Source organism: Parambassis ranga, chromosome 5, assembly GCF_900634625.1.
Source record: "Parambassis ranga chromosome 5, fParRan2.1, whole genome shotgun sequence".
Lineage (NCBI taxonomy): Eukaryota > Metazoa > Chordata > Actinopteri > Ambassidae > Parambassis > Parambassis ranga.
The window spans coordinates 13,934,865-13,948,741 of NC_041026.1; the positions used below are offsets into that span (position 1 = coordinate 13,934,865).

A 13,877-nucleotide genomic window follows, 5' to 3' on the forward strand; every position below is an offset into this window, starting at 1 on the left:
TGTGGAAGCCCAATCTTCTTCCACTTAACCAGAATGAACAACATGACAAAGCTTTATCAAGTTCAAATGACACAGCTGGACGTTCTTTCTTTTGTCTGCAGTATGTACCATATAGTCCCTGTCTGACATGTGACTGTGACTGAATACCTGTCCTGGGGCATTAACACTACCTGAGCTGTAGGAAGGGACGACAGCGCCTCTTCTATCTGAGGAAACTGGGAAGAGCCAGACGTCCTAAGCAGCTCCTGGTGAACTTCTACCACTGTGCCATTGAGAGGTTAGCTGAGCAGCAGGCACTCCAGAGGGTGGTAAGGCCATGGAGGGAAATCATCGGGACTAACCTCCCAGATATCGGCACTGTCTACGCTGCCCTTTTAGCAGCACTACCTCTAGGCCCACAGCCTCTATCCCAGTGCTGTGAGACTGAACGGCTAACTGAACATTCTTACAATCTACACCCAGCCCATCACATACACACAACTGCATTAACTGTGTGCTGCATTGCTGCAGTATTTAGACCACATTAAACATTCTGCTGCACATTTTTTATATGGACAATAACTTCTATATCTCTGCTGTCTGTTGCCAAGCTGCTGAGCCAAATGGTATAAGGTTTAACGGATTGCACTTCATGGACTATTCTACTTATTGCACTTTGTTTTTACATTGTAGGCGGCTCTGATGTTATCCTGTGTTATCTGTAACACAAAGAACCTGAATCCTAATTTCCTTTGTTGTGATCCAGTTGCAGCCCAGTGAACCACCGGTTGCCTCTGACCTTCCCTTTAAACCAACACAAGTTAAAAAAAAAAACAGGAAGTTGCTGCACAGCTGGTTTCCTCTACACTCAATGCAACAGCAGGAATCGGGTTTGGGGTCAATAAGAAAAGAATGAGATAACAGTAAACTAGACAATCCGAGCCCCCATGGCAAACATGACTAGAATTGTTACAGAGTTTATTAACCAGTAGGAGAACATCTTCTCTTTCAGATGTTTAGAGTACTGTATTTTCCGGACTATTAGTCGCACCAGCCAAAAAAATGCGTAACGAAGAAGAAAAAAACATTAGTCGCGCCAGCGTAAATCACTACATTTTTAGCATATTGTTGCATCTTGAATTCCTCTTAACTTAAGTGGTACAGCTGCAGGGCATTGAGAGAGAGACACACGCATTTCAACAAGTCCTCACATGGAGAAATGATTAGCTTCACCGCACAAAAATTCCTATAAACATCCTGTAAATGAGTAAAAGGCAGACTACTGTGAGCCATAGCTGTCTGGAATTAGTGACCTATCGACCAATCAGAAAATAGAATTCCTTGTCTGTGGCTCAGCTGCAAGCACCTATGCACCTATGCTCGGAATGCAAAGTGTGGACAAGCTGGATTGTGGAAGAGAACGGTCAGGAGAGGGACAGAACAGCTGCCATTATATCTGTAATGGGACGTCAGGACACAAGGCTAACTAATTGTAAATTTTAATATATAAGTCGCACCTGAGTATAAGTCGCATACCCAGCCAAAGGATGGAAAAAAGTGTGACTTATTGTCCGGAAAATACGGGAGTTGTTTTTATGTAGTTAATTATCCAGAGCTTTTATATGTCAAGACAGTGAGATAAACTCGGCTTATTATCATGAGAAAACAAACTCATTTTATCTTGTGTTCCTAATAGCAGAATGAAAAAAATAAAAGCTTCCATTCTTAGAATCTGCAGCATGCAGTGGCCAGTATTCTTAATACCAAGATTTCTCCACATCAGCTCTTATTTCTACTCTAAACTATTCTCACGATAACAGATAAAAATGTGTGTATCCCTCTGAATCTGAAAAGCCTTCAGATTCACAGAACTGTTGCTTCAATTGGACCTGAACTAATACAGGCTGACTGAAAGCTCAGTGGCTTAGCTTGAGAAACAGCAGGTCAGACTCTGATTGGTTGACTCACCCCAAATGGTTCAGTGAAGGCCCTGGAGCCACTGTACAGAGGGTTGGGGATGGAGACCAGTGTGGGCTTGGTCCTGCCGCCCGTTGCACCGTCCTCATCCTCATTCTGTCGGAAAACCGCAACAACAAGTCAACGGTCAGATCAGCGATTAACAGTGGGTGTTTTTATAATAAACAGATGCTGTCAACAATAGCATGTGTTATTCAGAGATTTCAACGTTTGTAACATTTATAACAAACATAAAAGTTTGAATCTCACCACCATGTTGACCATCATTTTGTGCAGGTTTTATACTGTGTCATTTCTCGTGCTAACTGCATTGTTGCTAATGTTTAGCAGACGTGTGTCTATGTGTGCGTCTCACTCTGAAGTAGTGGAAGCGGAAGGCGTCAGTCTTGTGTTTGAAGACGTAGTAGCCGAGTGCAGCCAGCACACACGCCAACAACGCTGACACCAAGATGGCCGAGGCTGTTCCGCTTGAGTGGGCGTGGCTTCGAGAAGCACCATGGGAAATCTGGAGATGACACATTCACACAGAAACACTTTTATGTGTATGGTTTTGATTTGTGTTTCTAGTACCACTATAAGTAAGTAGCACTTTTTTTTTATTTATATAGTATTTATATATATATTGTTACTGAAGACACCATTTCAAACAGATGGTGTCCACAGACAGTTTTCACAGCATATTTTTGTCTGGGCTGCACTTTATTTGTGAATTATTGAATTCAAGTCTGACATCAGAATCTATTAAACTGACTCAAGCCACACTCTTTACATTTGAGGGAGTAGAATAACTCTTATTTAACCAGATTTCAAATTATTGTGATCTTGTGTTGATCATTTGTGTGCCACGTCATGAATATTGATCAGAGTTCTGATGGCATCTGAATAGAAGTGCAGCAGATTGAATCTTTTCATTTCATGAAAACTGTTCCAAGAAACTAAATGCAGCCATCTGCTCCCCACCACAAACGCCTAGCAACAACGGGCACCACAGCCAATCAAGGAGGACCACAGAGGGGACCACTGTGGTGCCTCCTGGTGGCGGAACTGAGCTTGATGTTAGCATGCTTTGAGACAAAGCCAAACAAGACACATTTAAAACACAACAGGCAGAGTTAAAAAGGACATTGTTGTTTAAGTACAAACCTCAAAATCTGAGGTTTCATCCCGCCTTTGTTGTCTTGCTTCTACCATCGAACTGACTACAGAATTGCATTCATTAAAGGTAGGGTAGGAGATTTCATTCTGATGCACTTTTTGTTAAATTAGTGTAACTTCTCTTTACAATCCGATAGCAACCAATTAGTTCGGCAGTTTCGCTTTAAAAAGAACAATATTAAATCATCTGTGGAAGCTATAAAACACTAAAAACATCATCCAATGCTACGAGGCGCACCTGCGCAGAGTATTGGCTGGTTGTCACTCTCTTCCCGCTCTGCGTGCACCAGAGAGGTACGTGCATGATGGTGAACTCACAGACTGGTTGGGAGGCGTGGCTTCGGGGTGAGCTCCGAGACAAAGGGGTGTGTGTTTACTTTTGAAATCTGGCTCACTCTCACTGAGTTTTCAAAATCTCCTACCCTACCTTTAACCTTTTTGCTAAAGGCGTGGCCATAGTTACATTGTGCGGTATTGGTGGTGGCTATTTAGAACAAATTGGTCATCGGGTTATTTTGTGTCCATTTTTGCTGATGAAATTAACATTTTGAGCTTGTATTTTGTTAATTAATGTTGGTTCTGAAAAGCTACATTGGCCACTCATCAGCTCCTGTGATCACCGTAACCATGGAAACAGACACACATTGAAGCCGATTTGTGGCTGTTTGAACTGCTGTGTTTAAAGCTGAAGTGCTAAATCTTTTCCACTCACCGGTGGGGGAGGGGCTGTCAGTGGGGCCTCGATGACGTGGATGATCCCGTTCACAGCTGGAATGTCCCACTCCAGCAGCTGCCGCTTGTTCACCAGTTTATAGCTCTGAGGGGGATTGTTTCAACGTTGAACAATCATCATGAATAAATCTGACATCCAGGTTGTATTTTTTTTTACAAACGAAATGCTATGTTTGGAGGATGCGTGTCTTCTGACCTCATTGTTGCCATGGGTAACGGTCAGGTTGAATCCAAGCCTTGATGTGATGACTTCCTGATGTCTGAGATCCTTGAATGGCCGTCTGCTGTGATTGGCTGAGATGTGATACTCAAGATCTCTTCCAGACAAGGTCTGAACACAAAGACTGATTTCACTGACAGCTTTGTCACCCTGAGATTCTAATTTCTAAGTTCACATCTATAAGAAAAACTTCATTCAGAACAACTAGGAAAACCCAAGCCTGTGACTGACACGTGCTTTTGTGACACTCAGGTCGCCAGTCACAGGCCAACTTATGACATGTGATAGATATTCAATCTGTAGAGTAAACTATAATTTGTAATCTAGTTAATACCTAATCACCTTAATTGATCATTCTAATGCTAACCGAAATTCAACTAAACAAATGAATATATGTAACAATTTTACCTGGTTTTGGGTAAAGCCAGCATCATGTGGAACAAACAGGGTGACTTCAGATGTTCTATGAGACAGATATTCAACCAGCTGCTTGCCCTCTGTGGATGAGACACTATAGTCCAACAAAAGCTAGAGAGAGAGAGAGAGAAAGAGAGGACAATGAGTTTTTTTTTAATTCATTCTATAGTTAAAATAGAAAAAGTCTAATACATCCTAAAATATACAGAACACAACCTGCAGGGCCGAAAAATCAAGCTAACATGGTCCAAGTGCTAAAAGCAAGTGACCACAGGCAGGCTCCAAAAGTGAGTCAGTCCAGACGTCTAGCTTGTTTACATGCCAAACGTGTACAGTAGAGATAAACGTGTTTACAGCCTGGTCTGACCCAATTAAATTACATTAAGGCTTACAGTTATATATGATTAAATATTGTGATTGTTGCAGTACACCTACAAGCACAAGTCCTATCATATGAATCTCTGACATAAAAAACGTACAAAAAAATTAAACAAAAAAATTAAACTAAGTACAGCACCTGAGGACACATGTAGCTTACACACACATGTTGTCATTTTGTGTGCCATACTTTAAATAAATGGTTTGTTCAGTCGACACTGAACCACTCGGCTGACTTTTCTTTTCATTAAGTTCTCTACCTGGAAATCTGCCAGAGCTCTCTTATCTCCAGAAGGTTATTTCCATGTTCTCTTTAAAGATCCTTTTATGAACCTCTGTATGTTTTTGTCCAATTTGTGTTCATAAACAGCTGTTGGTACATTATTTTCAGATCAGTCAGTGTTTTGTACATGACTGAAGTGGATTCAGGGATACAGACTGTTCTGTCCTGAGTTGTCCCTTTGTCAGAGGACGGAGAGAAAATTATGTGTTGAAATGTTGAAACCCACCTGGATCAGACTCAGGAATCTGTTCTCCCTAAATAAAGAGGCTGTACATTCCTGACTGTAGAACATAATAATGTATCTAGATAAAAACAGTTTACAATAAAAAAAATACAAACATAAATAGAGTGAATAGAGGAACTTAAAAGAAAATATTGGATAGCTATACCACTTAAAGATCAGTTTGTTAGAACAGTCATACCCATTCTACACTGACTAGCTTATCTGCTAATACAAATAAAGGAAGTGTTGTGCAGGCTGTTGAAGGCATTACGGTCACCTTGTAAAAGATGGAGACGTTTCTGTATGTTGCGAGGACGCTCGTCAGGACGCCATTACAGAAGTCCCCATTTCCAATGTAATCAGCAGGGCATGTACACGAGACATCTGTGCACACACACACAAACATTAGTAGAAGCGCCTCGCATATCTTTTTCTGAGGCTGAACTTTTTGATGTAAATTTGGTTTTGATTTTGCTGCAGAAAAGAATGAAGCTTATTTAAGCATCTGTCAACATCCAGTATCAAATATACACTTAGAAAATCTGAACAATCTCTTAGGGTATTTGTGTGCATCAGCTTTCATATTTATACACATGAATCATTTTTGAATGTTTTTGAGTGATAATGTAAACACAGCTGCTCACCCATTGACATTTGCCTGACCTCTAAAGATCAGGTTAACTACAAATTTCTACTATAGGTGCAGAGTGTAAAGGTAGCATGAACCATAGAGGAACATTGATGGAAAATGCATTAGGCTGAAACAAACGTGAATTATTAAAGCTTACTCAAACAAACAGGTCATGAGGCCGCAGAAAAGTAAATGGCAAGTTTAAACAACAGGTGCTGGGACCTGCCTTTGACTGAACATACAAAGTGTGGCTGTACTACCTCTGAGCCTGAAGCAGTAGGCGTCATATTCGCTGCTCTGGTCTACAGGATCTCTGTAGATGACCAGGCCCACATGGTTGTCTCCGCACTTGACTGAGGGGAAGCGGGTTGGGTAACCAACCTTCCCCCCATCCATCCAGCCAGCCACACACAGATGCATCCCCAGCTGTCAGTACCCAAAAAAAACATAACGAGGGCAGAGTAAATGATTGATAGCGAGTCCCAGTATGCACGGCTGCAGTCAGATGAAAAATGAGAAATAAATGTATTTAAGTGGATGTTAAATAAAACCATGAGAAGACTGATTGGGTACTAAAATAATGGTTTTAGAAAATATTCGATATTTAGAGAGTGTGAGGGAAGTGTATCGATCTGTCTGGTGTCTCCATGGAAACCCTTTCTGTAGGTAGGTTTACCTGCTGAGCGTCTCCCAGCTGTTTAAAGGTGGCCAGCGTGGCGCCCTCCATCTGGCAGGCAGCGTCGGCCTGGCTGAAGTTCATCTTGTACTTCCCTGCTGGAGAGCGCAGGTGGAACACTCCAGCTGTGTTGGCTGAAGCACAAAAACTATGTTGTCTTTACCTGAGATAACTCATCTTGTTCAGAGCAACCATTGACCATTGGGTGCAAAATTGCATTATTTAAACATACATCACATATAAACACAGACTAATGAGCAGCAGGTAAGTATTATCTTTGGGCGGTAACATCCTCTGAGCCTTTAACAAGCTTAGCTCATTGCTCATTGACGATTGTTCAGCAGTCCCAGAAAAATCACTATTCAACCCTAGAACTGATGAACAATGTCCTTCTACCAGTAACCATGGCAACATGGATGCTATTAGGGTCACCTGCTGTGGAATTTGTTGAGTTACCATAGAAACTGCAATGGAGTGGGACCATGGAGCCAACATGGCTCAGTGGAGGCAACATGTGACTACACTGCCGCTGCAGCTCATGGCTTCAGATATCACCATGTCACCATGGTAACATGAAATTACAGTATTACAAAGTTCATATTACCGTATTTTCGCGACCATAAGGCGCACCGCATTATAAGGTGCAGTGTCAGTTACAGGGTCTATTTCTGTCCTCAGCACATACACAAGTATTATAAGGCGCATGCTACGCTAAAACATACCAGTACGTAAACAAACAAAACATTGAGTTAGGTCGAACTTTATTGTTGTTAAGGAATGACTTTGTATATAGTTTGATTACTCGCTGCATATAGCGCTGTAGCTTGCAATAATTACATAATACAGATGCAGCGGTTTGTTACTCACACGTTATTCTGCATAACAATTTGAAATGTGTATGTACAATTTTCTGTTTCACATGCCGCGCCTGTGTGGTGTTTCTCTTGTCATGCTCTGAGCTGCAGTGATGTGCGCTCGGACCCTCCGGTCTGCGCTTTAAGACAGAGAGTTACGTTGCGCTGCAGTAGTGAAAACCCAGGAAACTGCTCCGCATCCTCCGCAAGCCGCTCACATCTCTATCAGCAGCGATTCAGTAAAAACCGGCTGGATATCAGTGAGGAGAGCCGGTGCAGCCTCTCTCTCAACAGTGGCAGCGACAGAGAAACAGCGTGTGTGTTTCTATGGGCAGAACAGTGGCTGCTGCTGAATGCCTGTTGTGATTCCAACTTTATCTTTACACTTTATTAATAAATTAAGACCATCTTCGGATATATGTTGTCCCGCATTTTAATCAGATGCACCACAGTGATTCCCAATTCATCCTTACCAGTGGCTGACAGAATATTTATTACAACAATGTACAATAAAACAGGAAACAACTGTGCGAGTTTAAACCTGCCAGCTTCCCTCTCGTCGCTGTCAGAGTCACAGCCACACACATGGCTGGCTGTTCGGAAATTATGCCGGCTTTCACAAAAGCTTGGGCAACAGTCACTGCAGAAACATGAGTCCACGCATTCACAATCCATTCACATATGCTGGCGTAACTTGCCCGGCGCTGCCTCCCAGTAAAGCTGTGCTTGCTGTCTGCCACCCATCGCTCCTACGCCGCTCGCAACTTTACTTTGAACGCCCTGTTTACTCCGATATCCCATTTTCTCCTAGTTTCTACTTAATGACGACTCCTGCTGGAAACTTTTCTTTAGGCAGCGTCTTCCTCTTCCATAGGCGGAAGTTTCTGTCCATTACCATGGCAACCGAGAACAACAGCGAACTGTTCAGCTGATTGGTGAATTGCTGCCAGCGTACAGTCTGGTACTCAACTCATACACAAGACGCACTGCATTATTAGGCGCACAGCTGACTTTTGAGAAAATTTTACACTTTTAGGTGCGCCTTATGGTCGCGAAAATACGGTATTTATATATTTAGGGCCCGAGCACCGAATGGTGCAAGAGCCCTATTGAAACCCTTAGGATTATTATTAGGGCCCGAGCACCGAATGGTGCAAGAGCCCTATTGAAACCCTTAGGATTATTATTTTTAGGGCCCGAGCACCGAATGGTGCAAGAGCCCTATTGAAACCCTTAGGATTATTATTTTTTTTTTTTTAGGGCCCGAGCACCGAATGGTGCAAGAGCCCTATTGAAACCCTTAGGATTATTATTTTTTTTCCTTCCCCCCCTTAGATCGCATTTTTGGGGGTCTTAACATGCCCAAAAACTCACCAAACTTGGTAGAAAAATTCATTCGCCCGAAAAATTTTGAAATTTGCTGACGTTTGAAACGCACATAGAAAAATGGCTCTATAGCGCCCCCAACGCGTAGCCCCTCTGGCCGGTTTGACACAGGATAATGAAAATTGGCACACATATGTATCACCTCAAGACGCACAAAAAAGTCTCTTGGACCCCCCCTCCAAACCCAACAGGAAGTCCGCCATTTGAAGGTTTGTGGCCATTTTTGGCGATGTGTGACCCTGCTGCAAAACTTTTCACGCCTCGCATACTTTATGGGATTGAGCTGAAAGTCACCGTGTCCACTCAGGACACCATAGGGAATAGACGCATTCCAAAACTCTTACAAAAGTCTGACGGTGTGGCCGGGGCGTGGCCTCAAAGTTTGACCATTTCAGAGGAAACAGGAAGTCTCTATAACTTCTTCGTTTTCTGTCCGATCTGTACGAAATGTCACATGTATGATCAGAGTCTGACCCTAAACACATCTATACAACAATATTGAGGCTTTGACAGAGCGCCACCTACTGGCTACATAAAATGTTGTATTTTCATAGGTTTTTCTGCCTGCCCCTGTGGCCTGTTTTGAGTAGGGTCATGAAAATTGGCACACGTGTGTATCACCCCAAGATGCACAAAAAAGTCTCTTGGACCCCCCCTCCAAACCCAACAGGAAGTCCGCCATTTTGAAATTTCTGTTAATTTTTGGCGATTTGTGACCCTGCTGCAAAACTTTTCACGCCTCGCATACTTCATCCAATTGAGCTAAAACTCACTGTGTCAACTCAGGATACCATAGGGAATAGACGCATTCCAAAACTCTTACAAAAGTATTACGGTGTGGTGGGGGCGTGGCCTCAAAGTTGACCATTCGCCATTACAAAGGAACTCCCTGTATTTGTTGCCCTAACGCGTAGCCCCGCTGGCCAGTTTGACACAGGATCATGAAAATTAGCACACATGTGTATCACCCCAAGACGCACAAAAAAGTCTCTTGGACCCCCCCTCCAAACCCAACAGGAAGTCCGCCATTTTGACTTTTGTGGCCATTTTTTGCCTATTTGTGACCCTGCTTCAAAACTTTTCACGCCTCGCATACTTTATCGGATTGAGCTGAAAGTCACCGTGTCCACTCAGGACACCACAGGGAATAGACGCATTCCAAAACTCTTTCAAAAGTATTACCGTGTGGCAGGGGAGTGGCCTCAAAGTTGACCATTCGCCATTGCAACGGAACTCGCTCTATTTTATGCAGTACCACCCATATACTTCATGCAATGTGGACAAAATCTTACACTACTGCTATGGACCTGAGTCTGAACAAACATATATGCTAATAGGATGATACGGTCATAGCGCCACCTACTGGTAGTAGGAAAGTTTGGTTGTAAACATGTGTTTGTTGTACAGCTCTGCAAATGAGACGAAAAGAGAGCATAGGACAGGAGAGTATAGGAGACGAGAGCATAGGAGAGAAGACTGCGATGACCCCGCGGATCGCAAGGTGCGCGAGGGCCCGCAATGCTGCTTGCAGCTTTAATTTTTTTTTTTTTTTTTTTTTTTTTTCCCCCTCCGAGATCGCATTTTTGGAGGCCTTAACATGCCCAAAAACTCACCAAACTTGGTAGAAAAATTCATTCGCCCGAAAAATTTTGAAATTTGCTGACTTTTGAAATGCACATATAAAAATGGCTCTATAGCGCCCCCAACGCGTAGCCCCTCTGGCCGGTTTGACACAGGATTATGAAAATTGGCACACATATGTATCACCTCATGACGCACAAAAAAGTCTCTTGGACCCCCCCTCCAAACCCAACAGGAAGTCCGCCATTTGAAGGTTTGTGGCCATTTTTGGCGATGTGTGACCCTGCTGCCAAACTTTTCACGCCTCGCATACTTCAACGGATTGAGCTGAAATTCGCCGTGTCCACTCAGGACACCATAGGGAATAGACGCATTCCAAAACTCTTACAAAAGTCTTACGGTGTGGCCGGGGCGTGGCCTCAAAGTTTGACCATTTCTGAGGACACAGAAAGTCTCTATAACTTCTTCGTTTTCTGTCCGATCTGTACGAAATGTCACATGTATGATCAGAGTCTGACCCTAAACACATCTATACAACAATATTGAGGCTTTGACAGAGCGCCACCTACTGGCTACGCAAAATGTTGTGTTTTCATAGGTTTTTCTGCCTGCCCCCCTGGCCTGTTTTGAGTAGGGTCATGAAAATTGGTACACATGTGTATCACCCCAAGATGCACAAAAAAGTCTCTTGGACCCCCCCTCCAAACCCAACAGGAAGTCCGCAATTTTGAAATTTCTGTTAATTTTTGGCGATTTGTGACCCTCCTACAAAACTTTTCACGCCTCGCATACTTCCTCCAAATGAGCTAAAACTCACTGTGTCCACTCAGGACACCATAGGGAATAGACGCATTCAAAAACTCTTACAAAAGTCTGACGGTGTGGCGGGGGCGTGGCCTCAAACTTGACCATTCGCCATTACAATGGAACTCACTGTATTTATTGCCCTAATGCGTAGCCCCGCTGGCCAGTTTGACACAGGTTCATGAAAATTAGCACACATGTGTATCACCCCAAGACGCACAAAAAAGTCTCTTGGACCCCGCCTCCAAACCCAACAGGAAGTCCGCCATTTTGACTTTTGTGGCAATTTTTTGCCTATTTTTGACCCTGCTTCAAAACTTTTCACGCCTCACATACTTCATGCAATTGAGCTGAAATTCACTGTGTCCACTCAGGACACCATAGGGAATAGATGCATTCCAAAACTCTTTCAAAAGTATTACCGTGTGGCAGGGGAGTGGCCTCAAAGTTGACCGTTCGCCATTACAAAGGAACTCGCTGTGTTTTATGCAGTACTACCCATATACTTTATGCAATGTGGACAAAATCTTACAGTACTGCTATGGACCTGAGTCTGAACAGATATATATGCTAATAGGATGATACGGTCATAGCGCCACCTACTGGTAGCAGGAAAGTTTGGTTGTAAACATGTGTTCGTTGTATCTCTGTGGAAATAAGAGGAGAGCATAGGACAGGAGAGTATAGGAGACAAGAGCATAGGAGAGAAGACTGCGATGACCCCGCGGATCGCAAGGTGCGCGAGGGCCCGCAATGCTGCTTGCAGCTTTAATTTTTTTTTTTCCCCCTCCGAGATCGCATTTTTGGAGGCCTTAACATGCCCAAAAACTCACCAAACTTGGTATAAAGATTCATTCGCCCGAAAAATTTTGAAATTTGCTGACTTTTGAAATGCACATATAAAAATGGCTCTATAGCGCCCCCAACGTGTAGCCCCTCTGGCCGGTTTGACACAGGATTATGAAAATTGGCACACATATGTATCACCTCAAGACGCACAAAAAAGTCTCTTGGACCCCCCCTCCAAACCCAACAGGAAGTCCGCCATTTGAAGGTTTGTGGCCATTTTTGGCGATGTGTGACCCTGCTGCCAAACTTTTCACGCCTCGCATACGTCATCGGATTGAGCTGAAATTCGCCGTGTCCACTCAGGACACCATAGGGAATAGACGCATTCCAAAACTCTTACAAAAGTCTGACGGTGTGGCCGGGGCGTGTCCTCAAAGTTTGACCATTTCTGAGGACGCAGAAAGTCTCTATAACTTCTTCGTTTTCTGTCCGATCTGTACGAAATGTCACATGTATGATCAGAGTCTGACCCTAAACACATCTATACAACAATATTGAGGCTTTGACAGAGCGCCACCTACTGGCTACACAAAATGTTGTGTTTTCATAGGTTTTTCTGCCTGCCCCTGTGGCCTGTTTTGAGTAGGGTCACGAAAATTGGCACACATGTTTATCACCCCAAGACGCACAAAAAAGTCTCTTGGACCCCCCCTCCAAACCCAACAGGAAGTCCGCCATTTTGAAATGTCTGTTAATTTTTGGCGATTTGTGACCCTGCTACAAAACTTTTCACGCCTCGCATACTTCATCCAATCAAGCTGAAAATCACTGTGTCCACTCAGGACACGATACAGAATAGACGCATTCCAAAACTCTTACAAAAGTATTACGGTGTGGTGGGGGTGTGGCCTCAAAGTTGACCATTCGCCATTACAAAGGAACTCCCTGTATTTTTTGCCCTAACACGTAGCCCCGCTGGCCAGTTTGACACAGGATCATGAAAATTAGCACACATGTGTATCACCCCAAGACGCACAAAAAAGTCTCTTGGACCCCCGCTCCAAACCCAACAGGAAGTCCGCCATTTTGACTTTTGTGGCCATTTTTTGCCTATTTGTGACCCTGCTTCAAAACTTTTCACGCCTCACATACTTCATGCAATTGAGCTGAAAATCACTGTGTCCACTCAGGACACCATTGGGAATAGACGCATTCCAAAACTCTTTCAAAAGTATTACCGTGTGGTGGGGGAGTGGCCTCAAAGTTGACCATTCGCCATTACAAAGGAACTCGCTGTGTTTTATGCAGTACTACCCATATACTTTATGCAATGTGGACAACATTTTACAATACTGCTATGGACCCGAGTCTGAACAGATATATATGCTAATACGATGACATGGTCATAGCCCCACCTACTGGCAGTAGGAAATTTGTCTTTTATGCATGTTTTTGTTCTACGTCTCTGGAAATGAGAAGACAGGAGAGCATAGGACAGGAGAGTATAGGAGAGGAAACTGCGATGGCCCCGCGGATCGCAAGGTGCGCGAGGGCCCACAATGCTGCTTGCAGCTTTAATTTTTTTTTTTTTTTTTTTTTTTTTTTTTTTTTTTTTTTTTTTTCCCCCTCCGAGATCGCATTTTTGGAGGCCTTAACATGCCCAAAAACTCACCAAACTTGGTAGAAAAATTCATTCGCCCGAAAAATTTTGAAATTTGCTGACTTTTGAAATGCACATATAAAAATGGCTCTATAGCGCCCCCAACGCGTAGCCCCTCTGGCCGGTTTGACA

At 43.4% G+C, this 13,877-nt stretch overlaps 1 protein-coding gene across 1 annotated transcript in view; it reads right to left on the minus strand.

The window, feature by feature from the left end:
• The window catches only part of stab1 (stabilin 1), a 57,032-nt gene that overhangs the window by 1,532 nt on the left and 41,623 nt on the right, over positions 1 to 13,877 (minus strand). The window contains exons 62-69 of the mRNA XM_028405253.1: positions 6,672 to 6,805; positions 6,256 to 6,421; positions 5,642 to 5,748; positions 4,472 to 4,591; positions 4,040 to 4,174; positions 3,824 to 3,928; positions 2,312 to 2,461; positions 1,948 to 2,052 (exon numbers count right to left, since the gene is read on the minus strand). Coding sequence (XP_028261054.1) covers positions 1,948 to 2,052; positions 2,312 to 2,461; positions 3,824 to 3,928; positions 4,040 to 4,174; positions 4,472 to 4,591; positions 5,642 to 5,748; positions 6,256 to 6,421; positions 6,672 to 6,805 — 1,022 coding nt within the window. The remainder of the gene's footprint in view (positions 1 to 1,947; positions 2,053 to 2,311; positions 2,462 to 3,823; positions 3,929 to 4,039; positions 4,175 to 4,471; positions 4,592 to 5,641; positions 5,749 to 6,255; positions 6,422 to 6,671; positions 6,806 to 13,877) is intronic.